The 15,410-nt window shown below is 40.2% G+C and overlaps 1 protein-coding gene across 2 annotated transcripts; it reads left to right on the forward strand.

Moving 5' to 3' along the window:
• The first annotated feature begins 688 nt into the window (after positions 1 to 688).
• LOC112574017 (methyltransferase-like protein 24) lies at positions 689 to 14,816 on the forward strand. Of its 2 annotated transcripts, none has more exons than XM_025254799.1 (7): positions 689 to 842; positions 8,780 to 8,888; positions 9,653 to 9,726; positions 10,636 to 10,764; positions 12,631 to 12,705; positions 12,955 to 13,093; positions 13,904 to 14,816. In XM_025254799.1, exons 2-7 carry the CDS (start codon positions 8,796 to 8,798, stop codon positions 14,213 to 14,215), a joined length of 822 nt encoding a protein of 273 aa, XP_025110584.1. In that variant the 5' UTR covers positions 689 to 842; positions 8,780 to 8,795; the 3' UTR covers positions 14,216 to 14,816. The 2 variants fall into 2 exon arrangements, with proteins under 2 accessions (XP_025110584.1, XP_025110585.1); XM_025254800.1 differs by lacking the exon at positions 689 to 842 and adding an exon at positions 852 to 1,153.
• The last annotated feature ends 594 nt before the right edge of the window (positions 14,817 to 15,410 follow it).

Raw genomic sequence — 15,410 nt, forward strand, 5'->3', positions numbered from 1 at the left:
CTCTCCAGCCTTTTCCTCTTTCCTGATCTGCCATCTCCTATTTCTATCAGGTAACGAACACTTTCGAATGGACCACCCACCTGTCCTGTTCTAGATTACACGAATTCACAATCGTCAAGCTCACAGCCACGGTACCCAAGCCAAGCTAGCTACACAGTTGGTAATCAGGAATATAACACACGCTCTCTTACGCACTGCTTGTCTTACGTTAACTTACACGAAATCACACAATCGTTAAGTTAACAACATAACAGTTAAGTAAGCAAGGCAACAACCAGGTTATCTACTCCAAAATAACCTCACCACACACCAACCTTCCTGTTTCTGACACACACGCTGTCTGCCCTTGTAGCAATATGAATCGTTGAAGCGAGGCATGCTCATGCGTAGAAACTATCGATCTTCTAGTGTTGTTGAATAAATTAGCAGACATTTTCGTAGTATTTTACTAAATCAAAACCAATAATAAAGCGTGAGTTGTATGTGTTTAGCTTTTAAATGTTATTTTTATTTAAATTTCATGTTATTTTTATTTAAATTTGATGTGTATTTACTCTTTAGCAGACGATCAAACACCCACTCGCGCAGGGATATCACACAAAAAAAATAGTCCACTATCCACATCGCTTGCAAGCTATAATAACTTGAACCTAAACGTTTCTTTTGTTTATCAACTGTTAAATTTAACTTTGTAGTATTTTATTTCTTGTTAGGTTCAGTACATTCTCTTCGCATGCCTCGCTTCAACGATTCATATTGTTCAACGATTCATATTGCTACACCCTCCACTAGCTTCAACGAAATCACTTGACCGTTCAGCCAGCGACACAACAGCAAGTAAGGTAAGCAATCACCAGGTTATCTAATCCAAGACAACTTGACCAATCATACAGACTCTGTTTCAGCTAGTGTGATAATACAACGTACAATGGGGAAGGAAGCCGGAGTGCCCAGAGAAAACCTCCGACGATTAGCCCTGTAAACAGGTATCAATTACAGGATATGCTGCATATCGCCATGTTCGACAAGATGGCGTGTACGTAGAATATACAACAGAACAGTGTGTACCTTCAGGCTAACCGTTTGCAGGGAGCACCAATAGCGCTGCCATAGCTACGATATCACTTTCGTCACTTCTGAATACCTGTTACAGGTGTGTGTGTTGAGACTATATCTCATTTCAGAATATGTGTTGCAGGTGTGTTTGAGTTGAGTTTGTGTGTCTTGAGGCTTTGTATAGTAACCCACATTTTTTGTTTTGTTTTGCACATTGCATTTCACTTCAGAATATGTGCTGCAGGTGTGTGAGTGTGTGTGTGTTGATGCTTTGTGCTGTAATCCACATTTTTTAACTGTATACAGATCCACTCTAATATACAAAAATGCATACACTGCATATATACTTTCTTAGCCAGTTGTCACGGATCAGTCCGTGCCTCTTTTATTTTTAGGCAATTGCGCCGAGTTTGTTGAAAGGAAGTAGAGGGGGGAGCGTTTAGGCGTGGCCAGCCCTGTGGGTGTTACCCCTCTGCCAGGTGACAGGCCACTGTGTAGTTAGTTGACGGGTATTTAAGCTGAAGGGTAGCTTGAGTTGGGGGGGGGGAGAGCCATCCAGCGATCGAGAAGCTGATTGATACAGCGGCGGCTGTTAATTGTGTTAATTGTGAGTGGAGTGGATTCATGACGGACTTGCTGTACCGTGTTTGCTACGGAGCCGCTGCTGTTGCTGTGTTTTGGGGATCGCAACTTCAGTAGAACTGCTGCTGAAGGTTCCTCGCCGAATCTGCTACTGGGAGCAGTGGACATCGCCGAGCTGAGAAGTTCCAGAGAAGAACAACCCGAGCCGACGACTAAAGGCGGGCAGCATCTCATCACAGCTGGGGAGTGTTGAGCAAAGGGCTCCACTCTCGTACTTGACAACGACGACGACACACCGACCGCGTGGAGGGCCGTCGCTGTCGTCTTTAAAAAGTCGTGCAATGGAGTGTTGAGGACACTGACGATTTGATTGTCCGCTGATGCCGACAACTCAAAGTAAGACTTTTGCCTTTTGAGTTTACCTCCAGAGAAAGAGAGGGGGGGAAGGTCGTACCCCCCATTGTTTATCTCCACCGTCAACGTTAGAGGGAGAATAAGACGGTTTACACAGACTGTGTGTATGTGTTTGATGAACATTAATGAGTACACGGACTGTTTATAGGTGCTTGAGGAACATTTATGAGCACACGGACATTGCTGGTGGCTAGAAAAGTGCTCGGAGAGACGTATCGTTAGGTGTGGCTTGAAACGGACATGTGTATGAGAACTGTTGTAGCAGCCTGCGCGCTGCCGTAGTGTCGGTGTTGAACCAACATATGATGTATACTTTCTGATTTAGAACGGATAACAGTGAACTTGTGTTGTATGGTTTAACTTGACCTGCTGGAAATTCTTGTATGACAATTTATGTGTTTTATTTAGTATTTTTCCTTTTAGTGTAAAATAAATAACCGAACGTCTCAAACTGAAGTGATCTCTTGTCGTTCTTTGTAAAGAATGCGCAATGTCCGACTACCGGTCGTGACAATTTGGTGACCCCGACGTGATCACTTCAGTGAGGGATAGTCTGTTTATTAACGTTGATTAGAAGTTGTATGTACACTCGTTACTTAGAAGTTGTATACATGTGATTTGAAGTTGTGTACCTGTTGTTCGGAAAGTGTGTGTACACATTGGAATCAGAAGTTTAGAAGTTGCTACCTGGCCCCGTATCCAGGGAGCACCGATAGCGCCGCTATAGGTACGATATCCCTTTCGTCACGATAGCGCGGGAAAATTCGTATGCAGGGACCGCCGATAGCCGGCTATCGTAGCTCTACGGCTAATGGAGCCTCACCCCTCCGTTAGCTCGCTATCGTACCGAAAGCACAAGATGGCGGACTGGATGTTCGGGGACCGTATTCTACGCTGTTTGCGCCACGAACTTGTTTTTCGGGACAGGAATCCTCCCCTGGACCGGTACAGCGACCAAGAACTTTACCCAGAAATATAAATTTAGAAGACATAATGTTTTAGAACTGACAAATGACATTGCAGCAGCAATCGAATCATCGAATCGACGTGCGTCGCTTTCTCCACTGTTACAGGTACAGAATAAATCAGTTACTATATGCTGCTGATAAAACTTGTTCAGCTTGTTGTCTATTTGATTTTAGCCGTGATTAGTTGCTTTTTAAATGATATTTTAAATTTGAAAAAGGCAAAATTGACATCCTAGCTTAGGTATTGTGCAGACTAACATGACTATAATGTGACAGTCAAACCTTCTAGTTTTTGACATAGGATTTGCATTGTGTGAGAGAGAGTTTGTGTGTGTTGAGGCTTTGTACTGTAACCCAAAAATTTTTAGTTTGCACTGCTGAATACCTGTTGCAGTGTGTGTGTGTGTGTGTTGAGACTTTGTACTGTCACCCACATTTTTTCATTTTGCTTTGCATCTCACTTCAGAATATGTGTTGCAGGTGTGTGAGTTTGTGTGTGTTGAGGCTTTGTACTGTACACAAATTTTTATTTTGCATTGCATCTCACTGCTAAATACCTGTTGCAGGGTGTGTGTGTGTTGATGCTTTGTAATGTAACCCACTTTTTTTTTTTGCATCTCACTTCTGAATACCTGTTACAGGTGAGTGTGTGTGTGTTTTGAGTCTATGTACTGTAACCCATATTTTTTCTAATTTCGCATTGCATCTCACTTCAGAATATGTGTTGCAGGTGTATGAGTTTGTGTGTGTTGAGGCTTTGTACTGTAACCCACATTTTTTAACTGTATACAGATCCACTCTAATATACAAAAATGCATACACTGGCAGTATTGCTAGTTTTAATTATCATTTATCTCTTTGTCTAGCTTGCTTATTTAGCGTTTAGCAGCCAGACTTCTAGTTTGAGATTTTAATTTCTAGTTCCATTTGGCTTATTATAGACTGCTTTTTGGTCTTTGAAATGTCATATCATGAGATGTTGCTCTGTGTCTCCTTTGCTGGCTGTTTTTCTTTTTTTCATTCTAAGGGTTTTCCGGTTGTCCAGGGTGGTGTTGACGGATAGAAGTTTGTCAACGATTTGAAGGGACTTGAATATTCTGTGGCAGAGCAAAGAAAAATATGTAGTAAATGATGGTTGCAAGAGTGGCAATTAGATTTCTGCATATACATCAATAGCATTCTAAAGAAAAGTGATGTTATCCACAAACTGATTTAGTGTAAAGTGGCAGAAAATTATCAATCCTGCAAAAATTGACTGAAAATATCATTTAAATGTATATATATATTTGTGTGTCGATGCAATTATTCACTTTTCATTTTGCTTTTGTTTTAAAATCTGTTATTGTGACTGTTTGAGAGTAAAATAAATGTCACTATGTCAATTTTAAGATATTGTGTATTACTTGTTGAGATGGCAACATGTTGCACACAAACTTCAGAACACAGCAGTCTGCGCGCAAAGTTCACAATAGAGCCACCATGAAACATGAATTCATTCAGCCTGCATACCTCCTGTGAATCTGGACCATTCACTGGAATAAAAAACATGTTTTAAAAATTGTACTTCATTTAATCAACAAGCATATAGCTGATGTATAAACAATAAAAGAAAAGTAAATAATGGTTGCATTTGAGGCAAGATTAAACCAACCCATTTCAACCTGTGGTGCTGTGTCCCCAGTTACCAAGAATGTAAAGAGTGTAATATTAACAATTATAAGCGTGATTTAAACATCCAACTCATACAATATGTTTCACTGCTCCCCTCCCTACATCCAGCTGATTTGCAAAACATAATCACATTTTCTATTATAATTTCATAAAAAAAAAATAAATAAAAATAAGTAATTATTCTGTCATTTACTGTTTTATATACTTTTTTTAGCCAGTTAATGTGTCACTTACCTCCAATACCACTGATCAGGGTAGGTGATATTGCCAAGGATCGCAGCAACAGCCTCTTCATATTCAGGTGGTGGCATTCCCTTGTCTCCAACTGTTTTATTTGCCTCGCTTTTTTTTTGTTTGTTGAAGCATTGTCTATTTTTGTAGATCCATTTATCTTTTATTTCTGGTACAGAACAGCCACCCTGCTTGCCAACACCTTGGCCGCGATTTTTATTTTTTCCAAATTTCTTTTTTTTTTGTTTGTTTTGTTTGTTTGGTGGGGTTTTTTTTTTTTTGGTATCGTTCTTTTGTTGGAGAAGCAGCTGGAAAGAATTTTGTCTTCCATGGATATCCCAAATGGGACAAGAGAGGCTGAAGACCTGCCAGTCCTCACTGATGAGGTGAGAGAAGCTATGCACAGTCTGAAGGGAGGAAAGTCACCTGGTGTGGACAACGTACCTGCTGAGCTGCTGAAGCATGGAGGAGATGCAACAACCAAGGCCTTCACCACACTGTGTCAAAAGATATGGGAAGAAAAGAAGTGGCCAGAAGAATGGGCTCAGTCTATCATCATCCCACTCCCTAAGAAAGGGAACCTGAAGCAGTGCCATCAGTCTGATAAGTCACCCAAGCAAAGTAATGCTCAGAATCATCCTCAACCAGAGGAACTGCTGGCAGAAGAACAGGCTGGCTTCAGGGCTGGAAGAAGCACGGTAGAACAGATCTTTAACTGCCGTGTTATGATAGAAAAACACCTGGAGCATCAACGTGAACTATACCATAACTTCATCGATTTCAAAAAAGCTTTTGATCGTGTCTGGCACGATGGACTCTGGCAGGTCATGAGATCATTCAACATAGAGGAGGGACTGATCCAGATGGTAGCAGCACTCTACAAGAACGCCTCCAGCACGGTGCTACTCAACAACCAACTAGGCGAGTTCTTCGCGATGACGATCGGGGTCCGTCAAGGATGCCTACTCTCTCCCATCCTTTTTAACATCTTCCTTGAAAAAATCATGCAAGAAACCCTCCACAACCACCTTACCTCAATCTCCATTGGTGGCAGACCCCTGTGCAACCTACGCTTTGCAGATGACATTGACCTCATGGCAGGCAGTAACAACGAACTTCAGGATTTGACGGACAGACTCTCCAGGTGAGCGGGGGCCTATGGCATGGAAATAAGTTCAGAAAAAAGCAAAGTAATGATTATTTCCACCACCGACAACAGCAGCAACATCGTCATGAACGGCCAGAAACTGGAGGAAGTCAACAGCTTCAAGTACTTGGGTGCCACCCTGACTAGAGATGGTTGCTGTACAGCAGAGATCCGTATCAGGATTGGTATGGCAACATCCGCAATGTCCAGGCTGGATAGGATCTGGCGAAGCAACTCAATCAGCTTCAGTACCAAGCACAGGCTGTACAAGTCCCTCGTAGTGTCAATCCTACTCTACGGCTGCGAAACTTGGACGCTGCTTGCCGCAACGGAAAAGAAACTTCAGGCCTTTGAGAACAAGTGCTTGAGAAAGCTGCTCCGCATCTCGTACGGCGAACACAAGACCAACGCATACGTACGGAGCACCGTAACCTCTCTCGTGGGCCCACATGAGCCCCTTCTGGCAACAGTGAAGCGGCGCAAGCTCGCCTGGTTCGGTCACGTCACCCGCCACAACACCCTGTCCAAGACGATCCTACAAAGAACCCTCGAAGGGAGCCGTCGTCGTGGTCGTCCGAGGAAAAGCTGGGTCACCAACATCAAAGAATGGACCGAACGCGAGATGCCAGACCTGCTCTCATCTGCTCAAGACAGGACCGGGTGGAAAATTCTGTCTGTTGCTGCTGCCAGACGGTCCCCCCTACGCCCGGACCGGGCATGGGATTGACCTGACCTGACTGGATTTAACAAACACAGGAAAACATTTGCCACGCTTTGTGATCAGATGTAATCATCTTGTTTATTTAATATGGAGGAAAACTCTGTTGTACTCATCATTTCTACGAACGGCGGATATCCTATAGACTTTTTTCTTGTCTACATACTTTAGCATCGTCTATCTTCTGCTGCTGAAAGCAACGTTTCGGCTGTGGCAAAGTGCTCAGTGCCTATTGGATAGAATTTTACACTCTAATCAGAAAATAACCGACAGGGAAGTCCATCTGTTCAACAGTTTCATGCTCCAGCTCTGCTAGGCTTTTTTCTAGCAGCGTTAAACAAGCAATTTTCTCACTGAAGGAAAAGACTCAGAACTTACAGTTCCTTCCTGCAGGACTATGGCGTTCTAAGGACAGATTCTGTAAGTTTCCTTTTTTTTAAATTATTGTATTCGGTATAAATGTGAAAAAATGCAAATTTTCGTCACAGTATGCAACCACGAGTAAGCAGTCCTGTAGTTTCTTTCATTAATTAAACTATTAATGTTTTTATAAATTTGTCCGCATTGAAACTTCTTCCACTACAGTCGAGCTGCGATTATTAATAAACAGGCAAACAATTTAAACTATGGAGTTTCTGTCCATCCACAGTGTGCATACAAATATTCATCGCACACACTGAGATAGCAAACAAAAATACAGATATATCAACAGAAACAGACAGAAATCAAATCAAATCAAAATCAAATCAAAACAAACTTAATTGTCTGTCGAGGATACCCAGGACAGAAATTTTTCTTCGCTCACAAGGGCAGGCATACATACTCATCATTTAACACACAGTTAGGAGTAAAGATACAAGTTGTTAGGATCTCCGTCAAATATGAAATTCCAATACTTAAAATTTCTGTGTATATATAGATATATAAATACAAAGCAACACGAGAAAATCACGAAATGGTAATTTATAAGAAGGAATATCTCTTGCATTGAACAAGATCACAACCTAGTAACAAAGATGTAGAAGGAAGAACAAAGCGAGGACTCGCGATGGGAAATAGTGTTTGGGATGAGATCGTTCTGCACACAGGGCGCATGCGCAGGGGTCACAGGTAAAGCATTATATACAGTCCTGCTGCAAACCAGAAGAGGAAGAAAACTCAGCAGACACGTAAACATGAAAGTCCAATACTTTTAACCTAATTGAAGCATGATCACAAAACACAAACAAAATCAAGAAAAGACGAGCTCCTCAGGCGAAGGGACAGAACTCTCAATAAAACATCAATGAATGCTTAATGTTGAAAGAATCTTCTTCGCCATTTTTAGACACTTCATAAACTTTAATTAAAAAAAAAATAAATAAACGGGACAAGTAAACAATAGGCGTGGCTTTATCTACAGAAGTCACAGAATTTGTTTGGCTTATTTACTCAAAACTCAACCCTAATCCCACAGACGACTGACTTTTCACGCTCACCATTATTTTTCCTTCCATCCTGTAGCCTCTCCCTTTAGTACCATGACCTTCTAGGGCACGCTTTACTCGAGAACTGTTTCGTTTGGTCTTAGTCTGCTATCAACTAAAATATTTAGCAAAACGTCTGTGAAAGTCGCGTTTCATGCCTAGTTTATCAGGCTAAAGGAAATATTTTCACACACTTCAAAATCTATGTCGATTCATAACTTTTTGAATCTTATTCAGGTCTGGAAATAGTTGCCAAAATTAAAACTTTCCCAATCATGAAGTTAGGTTTCATGTAAGGGAGGTAAGAGTAAAGTGTTCATTAATTTTAAAATAAGGTTTTGTGCGTAGTTAGTAATGTGAATTTGATCAAGATTTATCAGAAAACTGAAGAGAACTCGTTGTCCTCCGGTGAGAGAAAGAGCGTGCAGATGTGTGTATGAGGGAGAGAGGGAGAATGAGGCGAGCTCGCGACTGTCAACAAGGAGTTGTAAAATACGATCGCACTGTTGTTTATTCTTTATTTCAGGACCAAGCACGTGAGAATGGCAAGGAAAACGACCTTATTTATATTGGTGTGCACTGTCGCATTCTTCATTTCCTGGTTTCTGTATATGCACAAGCACGTCATCCCAAAGGTATCTAGTTTATTTATTCTTTCTTATCTGACGAGACAGATCGTGAGATATCTTTGCTTTACCACGTACTGAAACTTGCATATTCCTGTTACCAAGAAAACAACAAAATAACCAGACTTTCAACCAGTAGCCAGCAAAGGAAAGAAAGCCAATCCTTATTCACATCAACCCTTTAGCCACATGTGAAACCTCTAAATGTGCACTAAGACACATCTCTACTATGAGAACAGTTCAACAGTGTGTTGGTCTACAGACCTATTCTCTCACTTCTTAAGCTTCTTCTGGTTACATGATGCTTCTCTAGACGACTTTAATTAACTTAGTATCTCTATATCTTCTCTGTATGTCTATAGGAGTTTATGTTTTGTGTGTTATATTGTTCGATCGTTGCTCATAGTCGTCGTCATCATCATCATCCATCAGTCTATCATCAACATCAATCACCATCATCATCATCATCATCACTTTATATTTGCGCTGACAGAGAGAAGTCGTGACGATGTAAGGGAGATCTTTCTAGTGTCTTTCCGTTTTCTTTCTGATCGCTTTTCTTTTTGGAAGAGTGATATTTAGTGTGTTGAGGGTCCTTGCTATCTTCAATCACATCCAGGCACTAGATGCTCTAGTCAATCATATGACTGACTGAGTCTGAAGCTGTCACTGACTTACGAAGTTAGGTAGTGTCGTGTGACAGCCTGTGATCCAAACTGTCGCTGATCTTTATGAGATGATGCGAGCCTTCGAGACTTTTCTGTTGCCTATAGGTATCTGCACCTCCTTCTCTTCCCACCAACATTAGGAACATGAAAGACGCTGAATTGGAGGAACTGTACTACACGTGAGTTGTCAGACCACTGACTTTAAATTAATTTTCAGCTTGAACCTCTAGAAACCTGCATTCAGATTTCCGGACTTGATTATAAAGCTTAGACAGATTACACCCTGCACACAAAGAAACTAGCAACAGATATCAGGATTGTAAATAAATATGTTTACTTTGTAGAGACTATAGACAATGAAATAGAATGGACTATATCTTAATACAGACAACTGAGACAAACGGGACGTCACGAGTTTGAACTGTGCACGGTATTGTTTGTAATATATATGTCGAAAAGAACTGAATGCTTTCCCATCGCGGTTGTATCGGACGCCAAGAAGGAAATGTTCTTTAATTTTTTCTTTACAGATATACAATGCACTTTATAATTATATAAGGTAAAGCATTCTATATTTATACCGTTCAATTCTATAAGTATAGATTCCATTCACTAGCTATACATTTCATTCTATAATTATAGAATACATTTTACAGCTAGAGAGAGAAAAAAATCGGTAAAAAGTCAAGTATTTCATTGATATTACACTCAGAAGCTGCTATCCAAGTCATTTAATATGCATGTAAAATATCTTGTGTAGCTAGAAAGAGAACATTAGAGATAAGTCGCCTCTTGGCGACCCATACTACTGGGCGTCGCAGGAATAAGTATAAAGGGTATGCTACATGGGAAATGTTTTTATTACAATTACTCATTTTACTTGGAAATGATACCAGGATTGGTGAGGCGTGTTCACATAGTCGACAGTGTGGGACAGTTAAGGTTTTTCAGGTGAACATCTAGGTAAAGAATTTCATTTTGTTTGCAAAGCCAATAATATTTCTACTGTTTACGTTCCTAATAAACAAAACATGCACAGAGTCTAACAGAGTATAATTGAATGATTTTTGTCTTATTTCCCATACCAGCTACGTGGTAAACGTAGACGTGAAATGCACCAACAGGATTCGTCTGGGTAAGCCTGACGACGGCGGTTGGGATGTCTGTGACGACATAGAGCACCGTCCCCAATCACCATGTTTGGTGTATTCGTTTGGGTGAGAGTCAACATCGTGTCTGTTTGTGCAAGCACTTCTTTCGATCACAAGTTAGAAACACATCGGGCATTCCATGGGCTCGTCATATGCACTGAATGAAAGAATATAAAAAGGCTTGTGTTTTTTTCTGTGTTACAGTTAAGCGTCTCCTTTCCAAAATATTCGTCTGTATATTGTTAAGAGGAAATGTGAAGGAAATATATGTCGGTATCCTGGACTTCTGAATGTTTTTCTCCCTAAAAAGTACCAAGCATCAATTACTTTAACAAATTGCTGGTCAAAGTAATGATAGAAGTACGTATCCTGTCCATGAACATCATCTGCATTCAAGACCATTCAATCCAACTTGCTAGTACGTCTCCTAGCATTAAACGTCAACATATCACTAGTGCTCTGGATGAGGGAATTTTTTCTTAACGCGTTTGGGGGGCACACTCTCGAACAGTGACCATCATTACAGGAGCACCATAAGGGTTTGTTTTATCCCCAATACTTTTTTGTCTACACCATTGAAGTCCGGACAGATCTTTCCAATTAAGCTCTGAAGAAGAAGTTTGCAGATGACATGGCGTTGGTCGCTCGGCTCAAACACAATGACTCACAAGCAAGCTATTTTCTTCAAATTAGGAACTACATTCATGGTTTGACGAAAGCTCTTCTTCATCTCAATGTCTTTAAGACTAAAGAACTGGTGCCTGGTAGGAGGAAACACAAACCTGTCTATACATTCTTGGTTATTGGCAATGAAAAGGTAGAAAAGGAGTCAAGTTTGAAGTACCTTGGCATAGTCTTTGACAACAAACATTTCTTCCACGAAAACACTCACAACATTTCCAGGAAAGCATCTTACCTCCTGTACCTGCTTAGAAAAATAAGGAATTTTGGTGTCCGTGACCCTGTATTTGAAGCAGTGTACCGCAGCCTGATCGAAAGCACTCTCTGATTTAACCTGTCAGTGTGCTTCAGTGTTCTATCAATCAAAGATAAGGCTTGCTTGATGAAGGTGGTCAAGATTGCCAGCAAGATCATTTGCCTTTGCAAGAGGACCTATACATTAGGTCCAGAGGTTAAGAGCTGTCGGTATTATCACAGATCCCTCTAACCCACTGCATCACCAGTTTCAAATTCTACCCTCTGGACCTAGATGGTCAAACAACTGGTCACCAAGAAGAGTGCTTTGGCCAGTTCCTTTATACCAGCTGCAAAATCACTCATGAACAGGACAAACAAATGTACCACGCGCATACCTGTGATAATTATTGCTAGGAGGTGGTAGGGGGTTGAGTGTAGTAACTGTGTGGGTGTGGGATGCGACTAAATGTTTATTTCTTTGCTTAATTTAACTCATGAGCTCTCAACAAAGGAAAATATGTCTCTCTCTCTCATTTACAGAAATAGATAATAAAGAGGTATTGTATCAAGTCTACAGTTTAATAGTAGCATAATAAATTTTCACGTATGATGTGTAATACAGTAGTAGGCTCTATATTATCATGTAGTCCTATAGTAGCATTAGAAAGTATCGAGTATGCATTCATGTTGTACTGTTTCTTTCAAATTCTCAAACTCTAACATGTCTAGTACACACTGGCAAACATTATCTGTATCCCACAGTGTTGATATGCTTTAGTATGGAAGACTACAAAAAACAGTTGGAAAATGAGGTTCGTTAAGTCCATTTTGTTCTAGTGTGAGATTGATAACATGGTCCCTATACTAAACTGTTCCAAATCAGAAGGCAAACATGTATAAAGAACACGCTCAACTGAAAATATGCGCACTGTTTAACATGATTTAAGATATACTGTGCTTTGTGATCTACCGTGTGCGAAACTTAAACAATTTTGAGACGATTTTGTTTTCCAGGATAAACAACGACTTCAGTTTTGACGATGCGGTCAGCGCTAAATACGGGTGCGAGGTTCACTCTTTCGACCCGAGGTGTGTTTTCAGATATTTTGTTTCAAGCTCGTAGTTTTATGTTCTCTTGCCTGACAAATGAAAGTCAGGAACAATGTGTTGGAAACTTTATTTCTAAATAGCACACCACCATACAAATATCACACATACACACACAGAACGGACAGATAAATAACCAGAGCTACTTAGGAGAAAACAAAAGAATTTAAAAGAAAAATACATTTTCCTAAATTATTGCCTGAAAGTGTATTTCAATACGTTTTGTTGTAGCATGGGACAAAATGATCACAAGCACTCAGACCGGGTGTTTTTCCATAAACTTGGGATAAGCGACAAAGACTTCGTCAACGACAAAGCCTGGACAATGAGAACCCTGACGTCTATCAAGAAGCAGCTAAACCACACTAAGGTGCGCTAAAGAAGAAATTTTTAATCCTATTTTGAACCGGGATGGTTGAGTATTTATTATTACTTGTTACAAACAATTATTATTCAAACTGTGCATTTTGTGAAAAAAATGGTTGATTTGCATTTGTGTTCGTGTGTTTAAATGTCTCCCTAAAGTATTCTATTTTGAAGACATTTTTTTATTTAAAGGTTATGTGCGTGTGTGGAATATACTATAATTGTGGGGTTTTTTTTCTCTTCATTTTTCCTTTTGCCGATATCGTCGTTGGAGAGGAAATTATCACAAAATCATGTACGATGTTTTGATTCGGCGATCTTGTGTAACCATTCAAACATTCTACATTAAGTACAGACTACATAGTTCGCTGATTTTTGCCATCTTTCCCAAAATATAACTTTCGATTAAGGATGGCCTGTAGTTTTGTTGATAAACGCCAATAATGCGGACGCACATGTGAAGAATAGAACGACAAAATCAAAGAGGAAAGGATAGTGAATGTAGGTTTAGCAGACGATATTATATCAGACATTTCTTATTTACTCTAGGACAGATTTGTTTATTTGACGTTCTTTAACAATTGGCTACAAACACCATCGGACGAACATAATCGTTATTAAGTATTAGTAAGTATTCTTACTTTATTTACAGATTTTGTTATTGTACACCTCCACACACATTGTTATCTAATTGTCCCCATTCAGTGTTTTCAGTATGTTTGACACTTTACCACACACTTCATATTGATTAAGAACTTATCAATAGACTTATTTTCTCTTTTTCGATCGTACAACACAATCGTACAATTTTCAGATCAATATCCTCAAAATGGACATCGAGGAAGACGAGTATAAGGCCCTGCCGAACATCATTGCGTCAGACGAGCTGAAGGATGTCGATCAGCTGCTCTTTGAAATCCACTACAATTCTCACAATGACCAGGCGACGATCATAGACTTCATGGTGCGAGGTCTGGAACTGCTCCGTGACCTGCGGAACCTTGGCTTCTATGTTTTTCACTCTCACCCGAACGAACATAATTATATTACGAGTAAGATATCTGGAAGTCGACGTACGACCTGTCACGAACTGTACATGCTGAATGTTAACCGAAACAGAAAGTAGTGTCAGGAAAGTATTTGGTATATACTGTTCGGGAAAGAAGGCAGGAACGTGCATAGAAGCATTTTTTTGTGTGCAGTAATGCGTACAGGCACAAAACATGTACATAGCTTTGCACATACACATGATAATGGGACGATCGCACTTCTAACAACCAAAACTTTTATTGCTTTTACTGTAGTCGAGTTTGTCAACGTCTGTTTTCCTCAGGACTACACTTAATTTTATCAGTTAAAAACTTCTTGATTGCTTTTACTTTTTACCATGTTGAATGTTAACCGAAACAGAAAGTAGTGTCAGGAAAGTATTTGGTAAATACTCTTCGGAAAAGAAGGCAGGAAAGCGTACAGGCATCAAATAATTGATGGGAAGCATTTGTATTTGTGTGCAGTAATGCGTACAGGCACAGAACATGTACATAGCATTGCACGTATACATGATAATGGGACGATCGCACTTCTAACAACCGAAACCACTATTGCTTTTACTGTAGTCGAGTTTGTCAACGTCTGTTTTCCTCAGGACTACACTTGATTTTAGCAGTTAAAGACTTTTTTATTGCTTTTGATTTTCATCTAATAAAGTTGTTTAATATGAAATATCATGGTTTGACAGACTATTTTTGTGGTATCTATGACGATTCTAACAGCTGGAGTGGAGCGCAGCTTTGTTAGCTCGAGGGAAAAGAGGGATGCCTTCTACTGTTCGCTCGTTTACACCCTGCCTCCACCATACCCGGACGCGATTATGTTGATTATTATTATTGGTCTGCAAAGAGGGTGCGTTCTATCTTGGTCGTGATGCTGCGCGTTGTAAGTTCAAATTATTATTATCGGCATCATCATCATCGAAATTTTAGTAGGTTCATATTGCACATCGCGCTGTACCCCTTAAACTTAACCAGTTGGTCCACCTCGGCCGGTGTTAACTAACGAAAAAGCTTTAGTGGATATTTTTTAATGTGAATTTGAACAGAATTGATCAATTAACTTAGGAGTAGTAGTTGTTCTCGGGTGGGAGAAAGAGCGCCCAGCTGTGTGTGTGTGCGCTCGCGACTGTCTCTTCAGGTCGTTGTCAGATACGATCGAACTGTTGTCTCCTGGTTATTTCAGGAGCAGCCAAGGAGAAGGGCCTTACTTATATTGGTGTCCACTGCTCTAAACTTACTTACTGGTTTCTGTACATCTAAAAGATCAGC

Source organism: Pomacea canaliculata, linkage group LG10 (genome assembly GCF_003073045.1).
Source record: "Pomacea canaliculata isolate SZHN2017 linkage group LG10, ASM307304v1, whole genome shotgun sequence".
NCBI classification, from domain to species: domain Eukaryota; kingdom Metazoa; phylum Mollusca; class Gastropoda; order Architaenioglossa; family Ampullariidae; genus Pomacea; species Pomacea canaliculata.

Excerpts from the sequence above, each read along its gene's own strand:
- LOC112574017 (XM_025254799.1), top strand. The coding sequence starts at position 8,796 with ATGGCAAGGAAAACGACCTTATTTATATTGGTGTGCACTGTCGCATTC. Across the intron at positions 8,889-9,652 it reads ACAAGCACGTCATCCCAAAG|GTATCTGCACCTCCTTCTCT; the intron begins GTATCTAGTTTA and ends TGTTGCCTATAG. Across the intron at positions 10,765-12,630 it reads TGTTTGGTGTATTCGTTTGG|GATAAACAACGACTTCAGTT; the intron begins GTGAGAGTCAAC and ends TTTGTTTTCCAG.